This window comes from Hydra vulgaris, chromosome 06 (assembly GCF_038396675.1).
Source record: "Hydra vulgaris chromosome 06, alternate assembly HydraT2T_AEP".
NCBI classification, from domain to species: domain Eukaryota; kingdom Metazoa; phylum Cnidaria; class Hydrozoa; order Anthoathecata; family Hydridae; genus Hydra; species Hydra vulgaris.
Window position 1 is genome coordinate 32,577,501 of NC_088925.1, and position 27,500 is coordinate 32,605,000.

The 27,500-nt window shown below is 27.5% G+C and overlaps 1 protein-coding gene across 1 annotated transcript in view; it reads left to right on the plus strand.

Annotated features, from left to right (window-relative positions):
• LOC100206754 (integrin-linked kinase-associated serine/threonine phosphatase 2C) overlaps positions 1 to 27,500 on the plus strand; it is a 53,424-nt gene that overhangs the window by 1,904 nt on the left and 24,020 nt on the right. Inside the window, exons 3-7 of the mRNA XM_065799880.1 lie at positions 9,682 to 9,808; positions 10,655 to 10,761; positions 10,908 to 11,001; positions 15,790 to 15,877; positions 25,724 to 25,798. Of these exons, the coding sequence (XP_065655952.1) occupies positions 9,682 to 9,808; positions 10,655 to 10,761; positions 10,908 to 11,001; positions 15,790 to 15,877; positions 25,724 to 25,798 (491 nt within the window). The remainder of the gene's footprint in view (positions 1 to 9,681; positions 9,809 to 10,654; positions 10,762 to 10,907; positions 11,002 to 15,789; positions 15,878 to 25,723; positions 25,799 to 27,500) is intronic.

Consider the following 27,500-nt stretch of genomic DNA (forward strand, 5'->3'; position numbering starts at 1 on the left):
GGGCTCTTGGTTGAGTAAAGGCTAGAGATGGTGTCTCGATAAAAATACTCATCTTGGGCAGATGTTAAATGCACCCAGCTACTGTCTTGTAGAAGGCCTCCTAGGCAAAGACTTAAGTGGTAAACAGATTCTATCTGTTGACCAGCCTTGCACCCCTTCTTCATCTATTAGGCTGGCACAGATGTATTTTTAATACATTGTTTCCAGTTTAGGATGTTGAATGCTGGATCTTCTTGACTCAATGCATGGGTTTGCTTGTGTCACTGTTATTATGACTAGGCAACTCATTCTATTATCTCCTTATGAGGGTACAGCTCTAAAACTCAGTTTTATGGATCTGAGGCCGGCTGGTAGTCAGGTTTCCCGAACTCTGTGGTAGCTCTCAGAGAGGCTGATTCCATCAACAGCTAAAAAATATCAAAGTATTAGCAGTGCCATGTTGCGCATGGATGGTGTCCCTGTTTGTACTTTTGGTGTGCATTGCGGAGGCCACATTTGGAGCCCTTTGTTACAGCTTAGGGTTTATTAGTAGTAATGAGGCAATTGCTTGGGCTATTAAACGGTGTTCTGAGTACTATCTATGCTTTGAGTCAAGTTCTTCAATCTAACTTAAAAATGAAAAAAGTACCAAAAACTATAAAACACAAAAAACCATCATCATCACCAAGTTCTCTAAACCTATCATTCACTAATATTCGTGGTCTTCGAAGTAACTTTTCTTCTGTTGAGTCTTATCTCTTGCAAAGTTCACCAGACCTACTTGCTCTTTGTGAGACTAATTTGAGTTCGGCTGTCTCATCTTGTGATCTTAGTGTTGATGGTTATCTTCCTCTGATTCGTAAAGACTCCAATAGTCACATGCTTGGCCTGGGCATTTACATTCGTAAGAATTCACCTGTTTGTCGTGAAACTAGGTTTGAATCCACAGACTATTCTTTCATGTGCTTTCGTTTAGCACCACTTCACTCTATTGCATTTCTCTTTGTTCTATATCGCTCTCCTTCATCTCAAGACTGCACTCTTTTTGATGTTATTTCTGATCATATTGACCAAGCCCTCTCTCTTTATCCATCAGCTAATATAGTTGTTGTAGGTGATTTTAATGCTCACCACTCTGAATGGCTTGGCTCTAGTGTCAGTGACTCTGCAGGCATTAAAGCCCACAACTTTTGCCTTCCTCAATCCCTAACTCAAATAGTCAACTTTCCAACTCGCTTTCCTGACAACCCTAATCATTTACCTTCTCTACTCGACTTATGTCTTGTTTCTGATCCTAGTCAGTGCTCAGTTTCTCCACATTCACCCTTAGGTGCTTCTGATCACAGTTTGATCTCTTTAAAACTAATATCTCATTCTTCTTCATCACCTGAATACCCCTATTATTGAACTTCTTACAACTACAGTTAAGCTGACTGGGATTCTTTCCGTGATTTTCTTCGTGATGGCCCTTGGGTAGAAATCTTTCAACTTCCTGTCGACAAATGTGCTTCTTACATAACTTCATAGATTCAGGCTGGCATGGAATCTTTTATTCCCTCTCGACGATTCCAGGTCAAGCCTCACTCTCCTCCATGGTTTTCCTCACACTGTGCTGCTGCGATTGCCAATCGAAACCGTTACTTCCATATTTATCAGCAAAACAATTCTCCAGAAAACAGACGTCTGTTTATTACTGCTAGAAACAACTGTAAAAAGGTTTTGTCTAACGCTAAAACCCTCTATTCTCAGGTCATGAAATCTCGTATCTCATTACAAAAATTAGGCTCTCTTGACTTCTGGAGAATCTTTAATAATATCAATAATAAGGGCAAATCTATAATTCCACCTCTCTTGTATGGTTCAGACTTAATCACCTCACCTAAAGACAAAGCCGAACTGTTTGCTAAAAACTTTTCATCAATATCATCTCTTGATTCCACTAATTGCGTTCTACCTGATATTGCCAACAAACAGGTTGATCCATTGCTTGACATTCATATCACTCCAGCATCTGTATCTAAAGTGATCTCCTGCCTAGACTCTTCTACAGTTTGTGGCCCAAACAACATACCTGTTATTGTCTTGCAGGAGTGTTCTCCGGAGCTGTCGTCTATACTCTCAAAACTATTCAACAAGTGCTTATCAAAGTCTTGTTTTCCAGCCTGCTGGAAAGCCGCATCTGTTATCCCTATCTTCAAAAATTCTGGGGAGCGATCTGATTCGTCTAACTACCGTCCCATAAGTCTTCTTCCTATCATAAGCAAGGTTTTTGAATCTTTAATTAACAAACACTTAATTTCTCATCTTGAATCTAATAACTTACTTTCTGACCATCAATATGGATTTCGATCTTCTCGTTCTACAGCTGATTTGCTAACAGTAATAACTGACAGGTTTTATCGTGCATTAGATGAAGGTGGAGAGGTTAAGGCCATCGCTCTTGACATTTCAAAAGCATTTGATAAAGTTTGGCACGCTGGTCTTCTCCATAAGCTTTCTTCTTATGGTGTATCCGGCAACATCTTTAAGATCATTGAATCCTTCCTTTCCAATTGTAGCATAAAAGTTGTCCTTGATGGACAACACTCTTCTTCTTATTCTGTAACTTCAGGGGTTCCTCAAGGTTCTATCCTTGGCCTTATACTCTTTTTAATTTACATTAACGATCTTCCAGATATTCTCAAATCTAAGGTGGCATTGTTTGCTGATGATACTACCATTTATTCTTGTCGTGATAAGAAACCAACACCCTCTGATTGCCTGGAGGGGGCATTTGAGCTTGAAAAGGATCTCACTTCTGCTACAGCATGGGGCTCACAGTGGCTGGTGAACTTTAATTCAGATAAAACTCAATTTTTTTCAGCCAATCGCTATCGCAATAATTTAGATCTTCCTATATTTATGAACGGTGATGTACTCGATGAGTCACCTACTCTTCATCTTCTAGGATTAACTCTTACTTCGAATCTTTCTTGGAAACCATATATCAAATTGGTTGCAAAATTAGCATCAGCTAAGGTTGCATCTCTTTATCGAGCTCGCCACTTTCTTACTCTAGATTCTATTCTCTATCTCTATAAATCTCAAATCCGGCCTTGTATGGAATACTGTTGCCATATCTGGGGCGGATCTTCTAATGATGCCCTTTCTCTTTTAGACAAGGTGCAAAAACGCATTGTAAACATAGTTGGACCTGCTCTTGCAGCCAACCTTCAACCATTATCACATCGTCGTAATGTTGCTTCTCTTTTTCTTTTCTACAAATACTATAATGGGCACTGCTCTAAAGAGCTAGCGTCTCTTGTGCCATCTGCTAAAATTCATTCTCGTGTTACTCGTCATTCAATTAAGTGTCATCCTTTTTCTGTGACTGTTCCTAAGTGCTCCAAAAATGCCTATTCGTCTAGTTTTTTTCCTCGAACATCAGTTCTTTGGAATTCGCTTCCTTTATCTTGCTTTCCTGATTCATATAATTTGCAATTTTTTAAATCGTCCGTCAATCGTTATCTTGCTCTACAATCTTCATCTTTTCTCTTACAGTAACTTCTAACTTTAATTAGTGGCTGCTTGCAGCCTTGTTAAAAGCGAAGATGTTTAAAAAATAAAAAAAAAAATAAATAATTAGTATGGTCAAATTATGACATGAAATCGCTAGCCTTCCTGGCCAAGCCTGTATATAATAATATATATATATATATATATATATATATATATATATATATATATATATATATATATATATATATATATATATATATATATATATATATATATATATATATATATATATATATATTTATATATATATATATATATATATGCATATATATATATATATATATGTACAAATATATATATTCACATATAATATATATATATATTTTCATATGTATATATATATTTTTTTTAATTACGGCGCATATATATATATTCATATATATACATATATATATATATATATTGAACCCTTAGATGTTGTCGGAAAGTTTTTTCCATATTTTGCTGACAAAAAGTAAAAATTTAAATGCAAGACCGGAATTTTTTTATTTTATTAATTGATAGACTGCCTGCCCCAACTAAACCCTCAGTCGATGTAGCAGCACTCCCTTGTGGGTCAGGCTATTTGTCAGTCGATGTAGCAGCTCTCCCTTGCCAGTCAGGCTATAAGATAGTCGATGTAGCAACACTCCGCGCATGATTTACAGCAAAAAAAATAAAAATAAAAACATTATATTAAAAAAATTAAAAATAAAAACATTTTATTAAAAAAGTAAAAATAAAAACATTGTTTATATTGTTAAAAACATTCCGAATGTTTTAAAAAAAATTCTGGTCAATTAAATTTGCGTTTTTGTGGTTGTTTTAAAAAACAATTTATTTGTAATTAAATTAATGGTTTTTACTTTCGTCCAACACGAAAATGTTGGAAGAAAGTCAAAAGTAATTAAAAGTGACGTATGTGTTGGCGTAAGAATCACTTTTTCCTTCCTCTCTTCCCAAAGACAACAAACTATAGATCTATATATATATATATATATATATATATATATATATATATATATATATATATATATATATATATATATATATATATATATATATATATATATATATATATATATATATATATATATATATTTATACAATATATATACATGTATATATATCTATATGTATATATATCTATATGTGTATATATATCTTTTTTATATATATATATGTATATATATATATATATATATATATATATATGTATATATATATATATACATTTATATATAAATATACAAACTGTTGTTTATCTAATTGTTGAGGTAAGATAATTTTTGAATGTCAGTCTAAATAGTCTTTGGCTAGTTTAATAAACTGACATTTTCACAACTGTTTTCAAAAAATGTATCAAGAAATTAATTTTTTGTTTGAGACGCTTTTTAGACAGATTCTTTTTGGCATAAAAAACCTTGAAAGATGGTGGTGATAATGCTTGGGCCGATGTTAAAGTTCAGTTTTATTTGAACAGGCTATGTTGAAGACTTTTATTAAGATTCCATAACTACCATCAACAGCTAATTGGACCTGAATTAGTTAAAATTCCAACTAATATCAACAACTAATTGGACCTACAAACAACAAACTAATTGGACCTGAATTAGTTAAAATTCAAATTTTATTTTTGTAATATGAAATAAAGTTTGCCTGACTTATCTATGTTATATAAAAATTTATTTATGAACATAAATAAGAACTTATTTTTGAACATAAATAGAAGTTTATTTATGAACATTAATAAGAATTTATTTATGAACTTAAAAAAAAATTTATGAACAAAAATTATGTTTATGAATATCTTATTGCAGGACTTGTTAAAAAAAAAGTAATTTTGGAAAGTTAGACAACTTTTTTAATCAAAATTCTTTCTTAATTATAAGGAAATTTCTGTTTTAACTTTTTTGATATCATACAATCTGTTATTTATATAAAGCTAATGTAACTATTATAAAATATTATTTTTCTAAACGATTATTTTTTGCAAAATAAAACTTGTAAATATAAACGAAGACATTGCAAGAGCTATATTGCTTCAAGCTTAAATTCAATCAAAAAAGTTAATAATAGAGTTATATCCAAAAAAGAAGTTTTAATTTTTAATTATAAAAAAATAAACTCTATAAGATAATGTTTAAAGTTTGTAATAATTAATGTTTTTTAATTTTTTTTTTGATAAAATTAAAAAAATATTTTGTTATAAAATCATTTTAGCAAAGCTCACAAACAAACAAAATTTAAAATATTAAAAGTAACATTAATATAAAATTAAATTTAATGTGTACTTTATTTTGAAGCTAATCATTTTTTGTTTTATTTTTTACTTCTTTTTTAAATTGGGTAATTATTTTTCTTGTTGTTTATTATGAGAAATGGTCTAAATAAATATTCTTGCTCTAGCAAGATGATAAATAATTTATTTTTTTTGCCATGACTGTTATTACAATTGAAAATTTTTTGAAAAAATACGCCAAAATGTTTTATGGTAAAATCATTGTATCAAGTTTTTTTGATGCCTACCTCCAGCAGTTTAAGGTCGGCAATATGTTGCCGTTCTCATTTTTCCTAATTTCCAGGGCTGCCGAGTTTTGATACAATGGCTGCTAACACTGGTACCAAAGCTAGAGCGTGTATTTTAGTTGAAAAAAAGCTTGATAGAGAACTATTACACTTGGCATGCCATCATCTTATGTATGAAATCATCTTGAGTGGCGTTTTTAAGCATTCTCTTGAGCAATCCAGTAGCCCTGAAATAAAATTATTTAAACATTTTTCATGATAAGTTTTCATTAATTGACAAAGAAGAATATGAAACAGCACTAAATGATCAAATGTGTTCTGACATTTTGGCTTCTCACAGCATACTCAGGCTAGATGCACTATTTTATTTGAAAACAGTTATTGAATTTACTCGACAATCCAGAAATGACTACAAGGAATTATCAGAACTAACGATGTTGTTTCTTGGTGATATTCCCCATTGTGAGGCTTCTATGGAGCCATACACAGGGCAAGGTGGATGGTCAAAATTTTTTATATTCAATGAAAATATAGATGTTCAAGAGACAGTTCAAATTAACGGCAAAAGAGGAAAAATCACTTCAAGATATGAGCTTGTTTGCTAGTTTAATGTACAACAAACTTTGTATATCATGCCTGAAGACTATTTTACAACACAAAGTCATTAACAATTGAATTTTTACAGCTTCAGCAACAGCATTTTTGAGGCATTTATTGTATCTAAATAATGGAATAGTAGCATTGGCTTTTTTTGATAATGAGACCAGCAATGAAACAAAGGCAAAAATGGTTTTGGCTCTGCAAAATGCTAAAGATGATGAACCACAGAAGCGAATGAAAATCTGTTTAACTTCAGATAGGAATCTGCAACTAGAAAGTTTTGTAACAGAGAATACTTTAAATTTTTTTAACATTTTGGAATTACCAACTACTTTTTTAATAACTGTTGGTCCAGACAAGTGGACCGAAAATGAAGAGTTTCAACTGGTATATGAGTTAGTAATGATATGGCTGAAAGAGGAGTGAAACTAGTTCAGGATTTTAACTGTTCAATTAGCAAAAAATCAATAAACTTTTTTTTTTATACAATACAATTAAATATGAACCATGTGTTCATTATTATTTTTATTATCATTTTAGTAATGCTGCAAATATTCCTGTGCTCAAAAAATTTAGCAAAGTAGCTAAACTCTAAATGAGATCTGAAACTCCAACTATTATTAAGATTTTTAAAAATTTTTTTCTTTACTATAGTGAATGCAAATACATTATTATAGAGCAGAAGTTTATTAACTTATTCTTTGATTATTTAATTTGTAAACAATAATAATTTGATGTTGATGAAAAACTTGATGTTGATGAGTGTAACCTTTAAAATTATACAATCATGCCCAAACTTCAAAATTGTTACTCCTACACATAATAGTAAAACAGGAGAACCCTAAAACGCTTTCTGTTATGACAATAACATAATTTGATGATATCTCACCATTGGAAACTATTTTTTGTAAAGTTAAAAAGTGTTGAACATCTGATGTTGCAATGACAATGTTTCTTTACATCATAATAATTTTTTAAACGTTTTTTTAAATGGTTTTATTAGTTTGATAATAGCTCTCGCTATATGAGCTGAAATATCATGTAAAAATAGAAATGAATAGTATGATATCCTATATGAGCTGAAATATCATGTAAAAATAGAAATGAATAGTATGATACCGTATATGATGTTTTGATGCTTATATTACTACACATACTATTGAAGATGTCTTACAGTGGGAAGCTTTGCAAGAATACTGTTCAATTGCTAGTAGAAAAGGCCAATAGTGCTGCTAGCAAAAGCCAATTGATCTTTTTAGAAAGATGTATAAAAGTATTATACATAAATCTTTTGACCTACATTTAGATCTTTAGCTTTAGATTTTGCTTCTCGCTGATATTGATTTTTAGATATTGATCAGAAAATTAAAAGTTCTTGTGCAAACAAAAAATAAAAGAGAAAAAGTTTGAGTTTCAGATCAACTTTTTTGCTTACAAAATGCTATTGCTTTTTATTTTTAATTTTTTTTTTGCATAACAGTCAATATTACTATAACATAAATGACATTGTTGGAACTAAAACGAAAAATGCTTAAGTCATTTTCGAAATAAATCGATAATTGCATAATAAACTGCAATGCTTTTTAAAGACACAATTAAGAAGAGCGCTAATTGTAATGAAAATGTTTTAATTAGTTTGACCTAACTGACTGGTTTCTTAAATAAAAAATTAGTTTCTTCAATTTAGCAGCAGTTAAAACATTCTTTTTGAATGTTATGTTTTTTTTGTTATTGCTCAAACTCATGTGTGTAATATAAAATTGATACGCACTGCATCATTGCCTAATAATTTTTATTGTATATAGTCAATTATATATTTTATATATTAATTATAACTAATTATTTAAATGTCTCAATTTGAGCAAAATAAAAAAATATAATGCACAATTAAATATTCAGCTAAAAAAGTTGTAATTATATAAGCTCTTTTATTGAGAAATCTAAAATTGTTGTAATAATTCTTAAATTTCCTGCTTTCTATTACAGAAAATATAAAATATCTTTTATATGCAGTAAAAACTTTTATAGCTCACATTTGTCTAATTTTTTATAAGTTGTTAATAAATAGATAGTTGTGAAAACCCAAATGCTTATCTAAAGAATTTTTTCACGATAAACAATGCTTGTTATGTTTATATTCTTGTAACATTAACGTTATAAGCATATGCTTGTAATGAGTATAAAATCAATTTTTGTATTTACTAATTTTTTTAATGAATATACAGATGGCTCGCGCAAAAACTGAAAGCTGTTTAGAGGTAAAGCTCACATGGCCTGCCATGTTTGTTTTAGGAGAGCAGCTTTCCACTCTTGCGCTTATTTACTCCCGCCAAGACCTACAATCTAATGGTGGAATATAAGAAAAAATTATTAATTATAGCAAAAAAGTTATACTAAAAAAAGATTTTACCAAAAAAAACATACTATTTTAATACTTATCAAACTATTGAATGCAATCAAAAGTAGTGTGAAACCTGAAGATATCATAGAACGCATAACTGACAAATCAAGAGAAATTAAATTTGAACAAACAAAACAACAACCAATATGTAGTTCAATTTTCTTTATTCAATGTATGAATATAAACTGTGCAAAAAAAATTTAAAAGTTCAATAATGGCTCTAATAGCATTATTTTAAATTTCTCATAATGCCAAAAAATACACAAATATTAGCTAGCAACTGCATTAATGTTACTTTTTTTTTTTAATTTGTCTAAAAAATAACTATTAAATGTATTAGATAATAGAGGAATTTTTTAACTGTAAAATACACTTATGATAACATTGCAAGCATTTATTTAAGCCTTTTAAATGCCTTTAGCTTTATTTTGCTTTATTTTGCAGCTTTATTCAGCGTAATTTTGCAGAATGAAAAAGTGACAATTTTTGCAAATCTTTAATGTATTTTTTTTCCTGTTGAGACTCTTTTTCCCACTTGTAAAGAACTAGTTTTAATAATATTTAAAATGCAATATCTATTTTAATATGTTTTAAAAATATTTCATTTTGTATAATTATTATCAATTTGTATTCAGGAGACATATTGCATTTGAAACCATTTGTTGCAGAGCGTCAGGGTGAGAGAAATGAAATGCAAGATACTACCTCTTTATTTGAAAACTGCACATCTGATTATCAATACAATCAGTGTGGATTGATTATGTAAGTATCATCTGTTATGTAAGAGTAAAAGTTTTTAGTCTTATGTAGTAATGCATTGTAGTTGGCAATTATTACCATTACTTAATCAGGTGACTAAAAATTCATAGACCTTTGACGAATTCATAATTATAGGTATAAATTCTTATATTTATTGAAAACTATAATTACTGAATAAATAGGAAAAAAAAATTAAATTTTTTATTATCGTTATAATTCAGGTTGTTGCAATTTTATTTTTAAAATTTACATTTATACACCTTTTTCAATAGTGTAAAAACAACTCAATATAGTATAATACAACTCCAGTAATCTGCTTGTGTAGAACTTTGTCTTTAATGATAAGAGTCAGCAAGGGAGTATTAAAATTTTAATTTTTTTAACTTTGATGCTTAAAAATCCACTGCAATAAAGTTGATGCTGGACATACCAACTATTTTTCTTTATTTATATATAAAAGTAAAGAAAAATAGTAATTAGCTGTATATATGTTTATGAGACTGCTACTATTATGTAAACCTTTGCATGTCTGCCAAAAACTTGTTTAAAGTTGTTGAATATTATCATCATATACATACAATATTTGCTGTCATACATAAATCACTAGACAGATGTGTTGTCTCTTTTTAAAAATTATTTTTTACTTCTATATATGTTCAGATCAAACAGTTCTACCTGATCTATATGCAAAAAAATATATATATGGTTAATTTTTAGAGATATTAGGAACAAGCATATAATTAATTTTTAGAGATATTAAACAAGCAAATGATTAATTTTTATTATATGATTGAGATAAACCATTTTTTATTAAGAATCTTATATAAGGTAACATATTATATCATTTAGAAATCGTGTTTCTTTTTTTGCTGTATTTGATGGTCATGGTGGAAAGAATGCATCACAGTTTGCTCAAGAAAATTTGCATGTTAATATTAATAAAAACTTTCCTAAAGGTTTGGTATATTTTATTAAAGTTATTTTTTTTTAGACACAGTTTAGTTAAACCTTATTTTGGTTAGCATGTTTGAAAAAATAAGTTTGTACCTATTCATAAGTAATCTCTTATAAGTAACTTCTTACCTGTATCTCTTATATTTAGAAGCTGTTTTAAACTTTGATAGTGAACTAAAAAAGAGCATAATTAAAGCTTTTAAAGACACAGATGAAGCTTTTCTTTTACGCGCAAGTTTAGAGTAAGTAAAAAATTTACGTTTCGTCAATTTTTTTCTTCCAAAAAAGTCAATAGAAAAAAGTTTGTAAAAGTTGAAAATCTTTGTAAGAAAAAAAAAAAATAAATACTATTAACTATTCTATTAACATGAAAATTCAATTTTCTAATAATTTAAAAAAATATTCTATTCAAATAAAAATTATATTTTCTAATAATTCTAAAAAAATATTCTATTCAAATAAAAATTAATTTTCTAATAATTCAAAGAACTTCAATTATAACTTGCTAAAAAGAAAAAAAAAGGACATAAAAGCAAAATTGAATTTTAAATAATGTTATTAGTAATATGATTGTTTTTAGGAGTATGAAAAATTTTAAAATCATAGAAAACAAAAATAGTCTAAGTAAATGTAGTTCCCCGGTGCTCTGTTGCAAAATTAAATGTGTTCTAGATAATACTAGATACTAAATGTGTTCTAAATAATACTAGATACTAAATGTCTTATTAAATACTTTTAAAACTTTCATCGAACAATACGCCTTAGAGGTCGAAGTGGTTAGGTCGCAGCATTCTAAAGTGGATCGCTGTGGTTCAAATCCTTGCTTTTCCACTTCCATTTTATAAAATAAAATATTTTTGAAGTTCAATAGATATTTTTATTTTTAAAAAGTTTTACTTTTATATAAAAATTGCATTCCAGCAAAATCTCCTTAACTTTGATTTCAAGTATTATTTGCCGTTTTATAAAGTTATTCATTGCATTTCGCCTTGTTTTTTAAATAGTGTTAAAAACTGCCAGTTTAGTGTGTTTTAGTGGCCGAAGTACAAGCTGAGGGTTCAAATCCTATCACTTGCATATTAATTTTTAAAAATCTTTTCCAGTTTTTTAAAATACAAATTAAAACATTTTAAAAGTTGTTGATATATAAAGATATAATATGCTATAAAAAACAAAAAGGAGATAAACATGCAAAATGCAATAAACATCAAAACAGCTGTGAAATTTTTTTTTTTTTTTTGAGATTATTTACTTCCCTAAAGCTGAAAGGGCCACTACATTCGAGGAGGCTACTTTTTGTGGTTACAACCTTCTCTCAACTCTATAACTCTAAAACATGAACCTCGACAAACAAGGCCGCTGCGCGGAGAAACAAGTTGAGTGCGGTACTACCAGGGACGTGGTGGTGATTGAACTCGGAATTCTCGCTTATGAGGCAAGCGCTCTACCACTACACCACTACCGCTTACTTCATGATAGAGATAGTTAAGTTATTAATGTGCTTAGGTAATTAGTTAAGACTAAGCGTTCAACACACTTTAAAGTTCAACACACTTTTTATTATAGAAAAAAAACTTTTATTTCCTTTAAAATTAAAAAATGAGGGGAGGTTCCTAATAAGTTCCGGATGGTCTGGAAAAAGTTTAATAAAAACTTAACAGAAACTTAATAAAGAAAAAAATTTATAAGTCTGTACCTGTTTTTTTATAGAAGTTTACAATTTTAAAATAAGAAGTTATAAAGTAGTGAACAGTAACTTTTAATTCAAAGCAAAGATTTGACAGATTTATTTTCTACCACTAAATAGCGGTTTGCGAAACCACTACCAAAGGGTTTAAAATTTTTTAAAGTTATGTTATAAGTTATTTTTTTATTCATAACTTTAAAAGGTAGACAATATGTATTGTTTTTCTAACGCTTACTAAAAAAATATTGAAGTAAGGTATAAGAATAGGAATGAGTGGTGTATAATAGCCTTACCAAGACCTGTATTTAATGGGTCTGGAATGCTAGTAACGATTGAATATTCTTTAAAAATAACATGTGTTTTATCGTAAGCATGAACATATTAAATAGTTTTTTATGACTGATTAAAGTGGTTTAAATTATTGTAATATTTGTGTTTTTACTCTTACTTTTATACTTTTTTTAAAATCGTGTTAAGTAAAAACAATTACTAAAAGTAATATCTTAAGAGTATTAAATACATTACATGCTCATTACACTATAACTTCAATTTTAAATTACAACTTAAGCTGCAAATTATAACTTACTCTATTTTAAACTCCACCAAATGAGAAAACTATAAGATGGTATTTTCATATGAAAGATAATATGTTTATTAAAACACCCCCCCCCCCTCCATTCCATTTGTACTACAAACATACAGTAAAAACATCAAGTTCATCTTGACACCAAGGACACCTCAAGACCAAATACATTGAGAACCAATTCATAAACTCATTTCCTAATTTAAGGAGTTGGTAGACTTATTGCATTATAGGAAAGATAATTAAATTTTTTTAGAAGTTATTTATTAGAGAATCAATGAAGCTTGTGGTTACAGAGAATCATCAATGAAGCTACTTGTGGTTACAGATCAACCTGTTATCTTCATTTGTTTTTAATCATCATGTTCATTAATATCTTATTGAGAATAAAACCGATATTCAAGATAACAAAGGCAGCAATATATCATCAGGGCGTTAGCCAGAAATATATTTTATACTGCGTTTTTACTGTATTGGGAATTTTTATTGTTGTTGTTCTAGAAAATGTTGGGAGTTTTCTAGAAAAGGTCCTAAAAAACTCAAAAAAACACTCTAAAAAAAAAAAGGTCCTTGAATTTTGGGAATTTTAAGCCCATTGGGAATTCCGCAGCATACGTGGCACCATTGGGCTAGCTAACACCCTGATCATACAATTTTTAGTACAAACAAATATATCAAAGACTTTCATTTAAGAATTTGTTAGAATAAGTTTATAAAGTTTATGTTGGAATAAATATATAAAGTTTATGTTGATATAAGTTTATAACTTTCATCTTCATAAATCTGATTAATTATCCAGGAATAAAATTAATATCAATGTTTATTAATTCATCAGCTAAATAATATTTGCCTACATCTTTTTCTTACATTTTCTTTCATCTTCTTCTTACATCTTCTTCTTACATCTTTTTCTTACATCTTCTTCTTACATCTTCTTCTTACATCTTCTTCTTACATCTTCTTTTTACATCTTCTTCTTACATCTTTTTCTTACATCTTCTTCTTGCATCTTCTTCTTACATCTTCTTCTTACATCTTTTTCTTACATCTTCTTCTTACATCTTCTTCTTACATCTTCTTCTTACATCTTCTTCTTACATCTTCTTACATCTTCTTACATATTCTTCTTACATATTCTTCTTACATCTTCTTCTTACATCTTCTTCTTACATTTTCTTCTTACATCTTCTTCTTACATCTTCTTCTTACATCTTCTTCTTACATCTTCTTCTTACATCTTCTTCTTACATCTTCTTACATCTTCTTACATCTTCTTCTTACATATTCTTCTTACATCTTCTTCTTACATCTTCTTCTTACATCTTCTTCTTACATCTTCTTCTTACATCTTCTTACATCTTCTTCTTACATCTTCTTACATCTTACATCTTCTTAGAAAAACATGAATAATAATCAAAAATTTAAATATCACAAAATGATTAACAAATGAAATTATTTAATGACTATTCCGCCAAAAATTTACATCATTTCTAAACTAAGAAATAAATGAACAATTAGTTTTTTTATAATCATAATATTTAGGGTTATTGAAACTTTTAATCTAAATTAATCAGATTTAAAAAAGAAAAAAATTCAGTTTTTTTTGTATAATAAAGTTTGTTATTAAAATATAACAAACCATAAAACATATTATATAGAAGTTTAGATTTTGTGATATTTCTGTCATCATTTTTGAATTCTTCACACTAAAAAAATAGTAAAATGTTTATATTAGATAAAAATAATAAAATATTTATGCTAAATAAAAGTTATATAAATTTATATACTTGTTACAGAATATTTAAGTGGTAATAATTGATTTTTTCAATTATTACCACAATATTTTTAAAATTTTTTCTTTTTCAAAAAATTCAAATTTTCACAAGAAAAATAACAACAGCTTGCAGTATATTGCATGCCATTTTATAAATTATTTCTGTCGGTAAACTAAAAATGCACCCCACACTAAATTATAGTCCTGCATGGAGATTTCATTTAAAGAAATAATGGTGGACTTAGGTTTTTTTTTTCTCAATGAAATACATTTTTACACAGTTACATGTTTTGTGAGGTTAGAACTATATTGTTTTCTCATCTCAGAATAATGTTTTTCTATTGTATTGAAACGTTATAAATGAAAAGGTTGTAAAGAAAACAAAAATCTCTTTATTTGCTGTCTCCTAATGTTTTAATTTTTTTAATCATTTTGTTTAATATCTCAAAAAGATCAAAGAATAAGATCAAGATAGTTCTGACCTCACAATTTATTGTGAGGTGTATCAGATTGTGCGTGTATCAGATATCTACAAAGTTTATTTGATTGCGGTCCTTTTGTCAATAAAAATTTGAATAATACATTGGACTTTTTATTAATATCATTAATACAAAAATTTCATTAATACATTGTCAAACAGCTGAAGCAGTGCCGATATTGTCTTGTGCACTTTACTGTGTTTTACTTGTGCACTTTATGTTAGTCTTAAAGAAAATAGAAAATGTAGTGTTATACTTATTTTAGCAAGTCAGAATTAAAATAATTTCCACCTCAATCTTACTTCTTATTTTTTTAGTTGACATCAGCCTAAAAGAGTAGGTTATTTTAAGCAGCTGAAAAATTAAAATGGTGGAAATAAATGATTTAATAGTGTGCAGTTTACTGTTCACTATTAAAGATAATTTAATATTATGAAGTGTGGAGAGGTTTTTCTTCTTCCTACGAAAGTCTGCAATATGTTTTAATTTTAGTATTTTTTTTAATAGAAATCCTCCTTTAAAAGATGGTGCAACAGCAGCATGTGTTTTGGTAGTTAACAATACAATTTATGTGGCAAATATTGGAGATAGCAAAGTAAAGTGTTCATAATATTTATATTTTTTAAATTGTATAAATTTATATTTCATAATATTTTATAAAGTTTAATTTAAGACAGACCAAGTAAAAGCTCTCTTGGTTTATTTTTTTTTTTTAATCTAGGTTTATGATTATATTGTTAATAATTTTAGGTAAAATAACGCTAGATTTTCAGTGAAATTCTGCTAGTGGTGTTCAAAAGTTACAAGGCCAGGGACAAGGCCAAGGCCAAGAGTTTTAAGGTCAAGGCCAAGATTAAAAGTTTCAAGGCCAAGGCCTACGCAAACATTTTCAAAACCAAAGACTTAAATTTTTGCTTTACGTTAAAGATAATTATTAACAAAACTGTAAGTAGCAAGTGCTGTGATAATAAAACCACATTTTGTAAAAATAGACCAAGGTTATAATCAGAATTCAACGAAATCAATAAAAGAATGTTTTTTCTTTTTAGTGTGTTAATGGTGTTCAAAAGTTACAAGGCCAAGGCCAAAACAATCAAGGCAAAGGCCAACAGTTTCAAGGCCAAGACCAAGGCCAAGGTGTTAATTTTTGGCCTTAAGGCAAGTCCAAGGCCAAGGACTAACAACTCTGGTACAGGAATATAAATTTTAAATTACGGCCTAATCAGGATTTCCAGGAATTGTTAATAATAATAATCTGGCCGAAATTCCGGCCAGAACAAAAGTATATTTATTTTATTTTTTACCTTCAAGAGTAAAGTGAAAGCTTGCACCTCAGCATCATGGCTATACAATATATATTTATAGCCTATAATATATGTAGATAACTTAATTCATTTATTTTAATTTCTTTTCATTTAAATCTAATATGTTGTTTTTATAATTTTATGTATTGAAAGTTTTAACCTGCATAATATTTATATTCAATATTATTAGTTTATTTTCTATTTTTCCATTTAGGTTAAGATTGAAATCTTTACTGTAATAGGCATCCTATATTTTTTAACTATTTTAAATTTAAGTAACATTCAAAATATGACTATTCTCAGAGGCAGGTAACACTTTTGATGAAAAAAAAACTAGTTTGTTACCTAAAACTGGAGAGCAACTCTTTTTGCACTACAATATTCCTAAACTTACAGAAATCCTTACATAATTGATTATTGCTAATAAAATTACATCGTGTTTATAAATTTGTATTTTTTACCAAGGTTTACCAATAGTTTCTCATTGCCCAGTAGGACAATGATTTTATGGTTTAATTTACACAGTCTGTGTCAAATGGCTTAAAAAATAAAAGTAAAAAAATCTGGGATTCCGGCCTGAAAATATTGTAATTCCAGCCAGAATTCTGTTACATCCCTAATTAATGCAAGATTTAGAAAGAAAAAAGCTAAACTATTTAATTAAAAATTGGTTAAACAGATAGTGGTGAAAATTAAGTAAAAATTTAAGTTTTTCAGATATCTTTCATACTTTACCCAGTAGTAACTATCAATGAAACATAAAAAAATGTTAAGTTTGAGCTTTATAATCTAAATGGTTCAAAATTATGTTTTAAAATTCAGCCTAAAATATCTATTTATTCCCATATCTGCCATTATTGACTTTGTAGTGATACTTTTTATTGAATAATTTAAGTTCTAGTGGAAAGGTACGGCTAAAAACTGGAACCTGACCTTTTTTGAGGCTGCTGAGTTCAAAAGTATAGAAAAAGCAAGTTAAACATTTATGATGGTCATTTTTGATTTTAAAATGGTCAGTAAAGTTTTCTTTTTTATGGTCGTAAGTTGCGATGACCCCAATATGACCACTCAAATAATATTTTGTTTTAATGATTTGGCCACGGCTTTTAAAATGTTTTCAAAATTTAAAATTGCACTAAAAAACTCTCCTAGACTAAACTAAAAAAACCTTTATTTTAATAAAGAGAAGAAATCTCAACATAAGAGTAAATAAAAAAGAAATCTCAGCATAAGAGTAAATAAAAAAGAAAAGAAATCTCAACATAAAAGTAAATAAAAAAGAAATCTCAACATAAAAGTAAATAAAAAAGAAAAGAAATCTCAGCATATGAGTAAATTAAAAAGAAAAGAAATCTCAGCATAAGAGGAATTAAAAAAGAAAAGAAATCTCAACATAAAAGTAAATACAAAAGAAAAGAAATCTCAACATAAAAGTAAATAAAAATGAAAAGAAATCTCAGCATAAGAGGAAATTAAAAAGAAAAGAAATCTCAACATAGAAATAAATAAAAAAGAAAAGAAATAGAAATAAATAAAAAAGAAAAGAAATAAATAGAAATAAATAAAAAAGAAAAGAAATCTCAACATAAAAGTAAATAAAAATGAAAAGAAATCTCAACATAAATTAAAAAAAAAGAAAAGAAATCTCAGCATAAGAGGAAATTAAAAAGAAAAGAAATCTCAACATAGAAATAAATAAAAATGAAAAGAAATCTCAACATAAAAGTAAAAAAAAAAAAAGAAATCTCAACATAAAAGTAAAAAAAAAAAAAAAGAAATCTCAACATAAAAGTAAATAAAAAAAAAAAAAAGAAATCTCAACATAAAAGTAAATAAAAATGAAAAGAAATCTCAACATAAATTAAAAAAAAAGAAAAGAAATCTCAACATAAAAGTAAATAAAAAAAAAAAAAAGAAATCTCAACATAAAAGTAAATAAAAATGAAAAGAAATCTCAACATAAAAGTAAAAAAAAAAAAAACAAATATCAACATAAAATTAAAAAAAAAAAAAAAGAAATCTCAACATAAAAGTAAATAAAAAAAAAAAAAAGAAATCTCAACATAAAAGTAAATAAAAATGAAAAGAAATCTCAACATAAAAGTAAAAAAAAAAAAGAAATCTCAACATAAAAGTAAATAAAAAAAAAGAAAAGAAATCTCAACATAAAAGTAAATAAAAAAAAGAAATCTCAACATAAAATTAAATAAAAAAAAAAAAAAAGAAATCTCAACATAAAAGTAAAAAAAAAAAAAGAAATCTCAACATAAAAGTAAATAAAAAAAAAGAAAAGAAATCTCAACATAAAAGTAAATAAAAAAAAAGAAAAGAAATCTCAACATAAAAGTAAATAAAAAAAAAAAAAGAAATCTCAGCATAAGAGTAAATAAAAAGAACTAAAACTAAAATACAAAAACTAAAACGCTAAGTTTATTTAAATCAAGTGTTTAATTAACTTCAAGGTTGGGAATTATAAACTTTAAGTCCTTAAACTTTACTTATATTGATATAATATTATGGTTATTTATATAATATTATGGTTAACCCTTAAAATAAAGAAACAATTTACTTTTTTAGATAGTGTAATAAATATTTACACTTAATATAAATTATAGTGTTTTTTTACTTATTTAAAAATATTTATTTCCAAGTAAATATACTTTAGTAAATAATTACTCATTAATATTTAAATAAAAAATCATAAGCAGTGTTTTGTTACTTCATTTAAAAGCGTTTCAATAATATAAAAACATTAAAGATCAAAAAGGCTTTTCAAAACATTTTTCATTATTTTTAACAAGTTTTTTAATCTTTTCAAGTGTATTAACTATGATTTTTATACAAATTTCATTAAAGAGACTATTGCTGTCTAAAAAAGTTGTTTATGAAAACAAAAATTTTTTAAAAATTTATTATAAAAAATGCATGCTTTTATAATTTATATAATTAGAAAAGTTATGTACAACTTTCATTGATACTTAAAACAAAAATCATTATCAGTAAGTTATTACTTTATTTAAAATTCTCTGACAAAATTATTATTAAAGATAAAAATTTCATTGTTCTTTATTTCTAAAGTATAATTCAAAATCTTTTTTAGCCATTGCAGTTTTGAAATGGTAATAACTGCAGTCAAATCTTTAAAAAAAAATTGTTTGTGTGGTCATATAATGGTGTGCAATCACATGTCTTCTTGACTAAGCCTGCTATTATAATAAAAAATGATGGTTTTAATCTCTTGAAGCATAATAAGGATATGTCTCTTTGAAGATTAGACAAAAAGTTCTTTTTTTGTGCTCATATTCTCCATCAAAGATTTTTTAGCAATACTTTTTTTATGAATAATTCAAGTTCTAGTGGAACAAACTGCCTGAAAATTGGTATCTTGTCATTTTGACGGTGCTGAATTCAAACATGAAATTTTACCCAATTCAAAATACTTGATAATCTTGTTTTAGTTTAAAATGGTAAGTCAAATGTTTTGTTTCTTTACCATAAAACAAGGTTGCGCTTTCACTAATTCCTGAAGTTGCCTAACTCTCATGGGTTCCGTTGTTATGTATAAAAATAGTTTTTTGAGGTTGGTTGTGATGTATAAATATAGTTTTGTGACATAAGCTGTGATATATATAGCGTATGTTTTAAAAGGCCAGTTTCAATGTATAAAACATAAAAGTAGTTTTAATTTTAGATTACATAATTATTGAGTCTTATTGATTATTTAGTTTCTCAGTTATGGTAAACAGTCAACAGTGCTCCATTGCAGGCCTTGTATTTCTAAGTAACTTAACTCAGCAAATATATTTTGCATCGTTAGAAGTTATATTGCGTCACTAGCGCCTTTTCAAGTACCGCATTGTAATTAAAGTTATTTTATTAACGCGTTAAAAATCATACAAACAATTTTTTATTCTCAGTATAACAAAAGTTTCAAATAAAGTTCCTATTTGAAAAATCATTTTTATTATTTTTTTCATAAGATGTATAATAATATTTGTTTATTTTCTTATAATTTTACAGTTTGTTTTTGGTTATTTTATTAACTGTTATTAAATTTTTTCTTATTTATTTTGCCAACTCTTTTTAATAACGCTTTTAAACAATAAAATTTTTTTTTTATTATTTATCAGTTACCGATAACATATTCGTGATCATAATTTATTTTCATAAATTAAACGAACTTCATTAAAACTTTACGTTATAGAATTAACAATAAACAAAATATCTTTTTAATAAAACATTTACATTAAAATAAATCGTGCATTTTTTTAAACTGTTATGACAAAAAATATTTTATATATATTTAAAAGGAATTTATATATTTAATTCCTTAAGGTAAAACTTAAAACACTTTATTTTTTTTAACTAATTTTTAACAACAAAAAAATTATTAAACAAACTATTTCTTTAACAAAAAATCTATTAGTTTACAATTGCGGTTAAATGCTTTTACTTACGACTTTATTTCTTCTGAATAAACGTCACGTTAACGACATCAAAAGATAATTTAAATATTCTAAAAGGTAAGAGTTTTTGCGTAGCGAAAAAATGTTGAACGTGTTGGCAAATCGCCTTTTTGCAGGCAAAATGCGAGCTGCGTAACGCGTCTTAACAAGGCCTGCATTGGAATTAAGCTAAAAAGTGATGTCATCTCCCAACATGGAATCCAAAGATGATTGCTTAACATTGCTTTATGTAAATTTGAAGTGCCTCTTTTTAAAGTTCATTTACCCAAAACTTGGCCAAAAGCCTTTACTTGGAAAAAGAAAAATAAAGATGATAAATGAAAAAAAAAGAGATGAAGAAGCAGTTATTAAGAAACTTGTAACTTTTTTGAATGAATGGAATTAAGCTAAAAAGTGATGTCATCTCCCAACATGGAATCCAAAGATGATTGCTTAACATTGCTTTATGTAAATTTGAAGTGCCTCTTTTTAAAGTTCATTTACCCAAAACTTGGCCAAAAGCCTTTACTTGGAAAAAGAAAAATAAAGATGATAAATGAAAAAAAAAAGAAATGAAGAAGCAGTTATTAAGAAACTTGTAACTTTTTTGAATGAATCCAATCTTGCTGCACCAAACTGCACCAAAGTTGGCGATCTCTAAATTTTGAAGTGTTTGGCCTAAATGGTGCATCGTTGCTGGTCCTAAAAACACACATACTGTGTGTGTCCACTTCACTAGAATATTCAATTATTTTTAGTGCTCTAGGCTTTAAAATGTCTCTCCATGATATTATTGAAATAATAGTTTGCAGCAGAAAATCATGATTAAAAAGAGCAATATGACAGTGATGAAAATAAACAATCTTAATTTTAAACAGTGGACATTGACAGATAGAAACAAACTTTTAACAATAAACCTTCCATTAAATTAATTAATAGTTAAAAGCTTGTTAAAGTTAAAAGCTTGATAAAGTTACTTTCATTTGTTTATATCAAAATAACAATCTAAAAATCTAGCTGGGTGTCTTCCAGAGACAGACAACTTCTTTCACGGCGACAGTAGTTGTGATTTGAAAAATAGTCGAGCTCGATGACAGTAACACTAACCTTTATGGGCTAGGTCCAATATTATTTAATAACTTTGGCATATGTATAATTCTAGCATATATAAAATTCTTCGAATGGTCACACACGAACAGTGAACGCCTGATGGAAGAAATGAAGTACATTAGAATAAAGGAGAATTATTTTTCAAACAAAGCATATTTTGACAGTTGTCAAGACAAAAAGATTGATAAAAGAATATTTAAAATATAAATAAGTCAGACAATGCACCTAAACAGTACTAACAATAATAATAAACAATAAATTGTTTTATAAACACTAATATTAACAAAGATATACAAAAAATATGTCACCAAACAAAAAATAAAACAAAATTTTATTACAAAAATAAAAAGTATGCATACAGCAATGAAAGGTCTCAGAATGGAAAAAAACATTAATTTCAATGTGTAAACATTATTTGTGTAGTGATAAAGTAATAAACATCTCCTCAGAGTCGCGTCTATTATTACTGGCATTTCGATGAGGATCAGCACTTATCAGATAAACATCATTATAACTAGTTCATCCTGTCAGATAAACATAATCACCCTTATGCTTTACCCCGCGACTTACACCTAATCCATACTGCAGTAAAAAAGGATTCACTACAAATAGCCAAAACCTAACCATACCTAAATTTGTAAAACACTAATGTTTTTTGATGATATGATGTAAAAAGTGTAGATCTATTGTACAATATAAATAAAAATAACTAAATAAATCACCTACCATACCACCGGTAGAAAACGCTAAGCAACTTAAAATCATTACTAAAAGTCAAGTAATGCACGATAGTAGAAAAACGCAGGTTGTTCATTTTCTTACACTTTAGATTGGTTAACAAAATTCGAATAAAAGTATCCATGACAACGTTAGAGTTTTTTAAAGACTCTATTGTATTTTATTTTATTTTAAAAGGGTTTTTTTATAGGGTTTATTGCCATTTGATTGTTTTTGGTTTATTTTTGCTGGAAGTACCTATTTTTTAAAAATAGTTTTTGGGGAAATTTAGTAATATTTTCTGTTTGCATACTTTAGTTTTTTAAGTTTCGTTTCTGGTGTTTTTATTTTGAATTTTAATTTATTGTGCTTAGTTTTTTCTTTTTTATATCTACTGGTGGTATGGTAAGTGATTTATTTAATTATTTTTATTTATATTGTGGAGTAGATCTACACTTTTTATATCATATCATCAAGAAATTAATAGTGTTTTACAAATTTGGGTATGGTTGGGTTTTGGCTATTTCTAGTGAGGCATTTGTAATGCCAAAGTTTTTTAATAAAAATCTAGCTAAAGCATCTCAAAGAAAAAATTAGTATTGATTGTCATGGCAGACTTTGTAAAGAAGTACACTTTAGTAGAACAAGATGTGATACAGAGTTACCATTGGAGCATGAGTCAGTGTTCTCTTTATCCAGTTTTCATCTATTACAAGAAAGTAAAATTATAAGCATCTTCTTTTTGTGTAATTTCAGATGATTTGAATCGGGATGATGGATTTAATAAAACCATTATTCATATAAAAACTAACGTTCATCCCACAATTACAAAAATTAAATATGTTTCTAATGACTGTGCAGGCAGTATAAGAACTGCAAATATTTTTACAATTTATGTCACCATACTAAAGTTTTTTCTGTTCATTGCATCTGGAATTCTTTTGCAACAAGCCATGGCAAATCTCAATGTGATGGAATAATTGGCACTGTAAAAAAGTCAAACCACAGGTTAAGTAATGTCTACTCAATCAATGTTTGAATTCTGTCAAAAATCAATCAGTGGAATTATGTTTGTGTCATCAATGTTGAATAATTAGAGCTAGTTTGAAACAAACTTACTAATAGACTTTAATAGCAACCACTGTTCCTGGGACAAGAAGTTTCCATCAATTTGTACCTTCTTCTCTTTCAATTATAAAGATGAAAATGGTATCTGATAATGATGATTTTGCTCTAACATTTGACTTCCTCAATAAACATATTTCATATTTTTATATGAGTTCTTCATACAAAAATATAAAAAATGATCAGGACCAAATATGTTATGATATCTCAATACCTATTTTGCAAATACTACAAATTTTACTGGCTTGGTATGGTTTTAGAAGTTGATAAAGAAAATGTTGATTTTATTGTAAAGTTCATGCATCCACATTATCCAAGTAACTGCTGGGTGCTAAAAATGAATATCATTTCTCTTGTTAGAATATTATCAACATCTTCTGGATGTTAGTACCGCATCTCAAAAAAAGAGGAAACTATATTTAACAGGTTTTATCTTATCAGTGAAAGTTTACTAATGTTTTACTTTCATTTAATATACTTCAATTTTTGTAATATTTGCTTATTACTTTTCTTTTTTTTTGAGTATTTAGAATTTTTTTTTTGAGTATTTAGAATTGAGTTATTTTCTCTTTAAATATAGTGAGATACCATTTTATCGTCTATACTATATATACCGTATATACTATATCTATATCCATCTATACTATATATATCGTATATATACTATATATACCGTAATCTATAATGGAGAATGTGAGCCCAAATAAGGATTTTTTGTCTAAACTTCAAAATGACATATCTTCATTATGCTTCAAGAGACCAAAACTATCTTTTTTTTTAAAGTAGTCTAAAATCTCATTTTATTTGAAAAAAATTTGAATCAAATGACTATCAGAAAAAGATAAAGTGCAACTCATGGTAACAAAACGAAAAACTTGACCGACCATTTTAAAGTTAAAAAATAACCATCAAAAAATTTAAATTGGATTATTTTCTCTACTTTTTAAATTCAGCATCTTATAAAATGGTTGGGTACCACTTTTTAGTCATTCTCTTTCTCTAGACCTTAATTTATTCATTAAAAAGTACAACTACAAAATCTATAATGGCAGACTTGGTCAAATGAAGGGCATTCTAAGCCAAATTTCAAAATGTCATAACTTTTGAACCATTAGAATTTAGGAGATTGAGAGGTGACTGTTCTCCTTTTACATGGAGTTACCCTGGCATTATTGGCAGTTTTTATGATGCAGGTTTACAGTTTCTTAAGGGAAAGGTCATGGACATACAGAAAATGCTAAAATGAAAATTATCATATGTTGGCTTATAGAAGCATATTTCAAAAGAAAAAGGTTAGATGGTTGTGGCTAATGAAGAAGCATTCGAAGCTCATGTAATGATAACTTTGTAATGATAAAAGATGTTTGATGATTTTTTATTTGTTGTATTTTTTTTGAACATAAATCAATTACGTTCAGCTTAAAAAAAAAAAAAAGTTTGTTTGATTTCAAGATAAGTAATAAAACCATAAGATATAAGAAACATAAGTGCACAACTTGTTGGATTTAATAAAGCAATGTAAGTTTATTTTATTATTTTCTTCTAACTAAGGAACTTCGAATGAAAGTGGGCTCAACACTAACAGCAATACAACAAAAAATGTATACAATGCACATATCTAGACATTAAATGGTGATTCAAAAACGAATTATGGAATCTGTTTTTTAAACAATTTTTCATTAAGTGAATTTTTTTATTTACTTTTTGAAAAAATAAAAAATGTTTTTGAATTCTTTTTAGACAATACTTGTGCGAACTAATGAAGAGGGGAAAAGTACTATATTACCATTATCAAAAGATCATTCGCCATTAAATGTAAGATTTTAAATCAAAAATTTTTTTTCGTGTGGATTATAGTATTTATACCAAATCAATGAGTTACACTGATTTGAAAGGTTTAAAGTTATTTTTAATTTTATAAGCTTATATACTTTTTGAAAATAACAGGTGGTTATTAAAAATCTGACCTAATTTTACTTGGATTTTAAATGCTACAAGCTAAACTTTTTTTCATGCTTTTAACCATTGTAAACTTAATTCACTATATGTTAGTTTACTTGTTTTTAGATAATAAAAATTCAGAAAAAAATGGTGTCCAGGCAAGGAGAGATAAGAAAACAGATTTACAAGCTTTATTTGAATTATAAATTGTAAAATTTTTTTTTCCTTTGATCACTTCAATGCTGAACGAATTCCAAGAAGCACTATCGTTGATATAATCGATTGTGCTGAATCTGGACACAAAAGAATGCAAAGAAGTGGTTGTGTGACCAAAATCATGACCCTAAAGGTAATCAAGTGTCTGAAAACCACGTTTTACCACAGTGACTGGTTTTTGATGAGACAGCTTGTTGAAAGTTTGGATGCAGTCGATTACATATCATTAAAACTCTTGCCATGTACACTAACATTAAAACCTTCTGTAAAACATTGTGTAACTGATCGACAAGAAAGCCAGAGGGAGCAATAAATCTTACTTCATGCTGTCATACTCAGTGATAAAAGAAAATAGCCCCTACTATTCTAGTGACAGAGAAAAGACTCCACCTACATATAAAAACCATCTACATATAATGAATTGTATTGGAAAGATTAGTGCTGTCATCATGTAGATGACAATTATGTATTTTGGCTAGACTTGACCTTATTGTGCCAAAACTGTGACCAATTGCTATGAAGCCCATAAGATCAATTTTGTCAAAAAGGTTAATTATCCGCCAGCTGCTTGGGTCGCCCAATCAAAGACTTTTGGGCTATTTTGAAAGGCAAAGAAGGTATGAAGGTAACTGACAAGCCAAAGATGTGAAGCAACTACAAACCAGAATAATGCTTTGTTTGAAAAAAAGTGACCTTGTATTTTCAATTTTTGAGTCAACTTGACTCCAAGTTAGTCAAATACAAAGAAACAGGCTAATTGAAGACATATTCATTAAAATAAATGATATTTTATTTAATCTCTAACTTAAAAAGTAATTGGGAGTAATTGCCCTTGAAAGTCAGTTCGTAGTTTTAGTAACCATTTTATATATATACATATTTTTTTTTAAATTAAAATTTTTATTTTTATTTTTCACAATTAAAATTTTAATTTAAAAAAATATTTAATTTTTATTTAACAAAATATTCAAACAAAAGTTGAGAGTTGTGAAGACTATTATTATTATTATTGAGACTATTATTGATACAAGAATTTAATTCACCAAACTATGAAATGTTAGCAGAGAGCTTCTAGAATTTGTTTATATATCTATATATCTATATCTATATATCTATATCTCACAGTTTGTAGATTTGGGGTCCTAATTTCAATGAAATACCCTATGAAAATCATTTTAGTTGGTACTAGTACATGTCTATGGGAGTCCATTGAATATGACTCCCATATATGAGGTGTTTTGAAATCCCTCATTAACATCCAAATGGAAATTTGTATCTCTAGGTATTTATAAACTAAATGATCTAATTTGGAATTTGTCAGTGCTAATTTGATACAGTAAACATGCTCTGTGAAATAAAT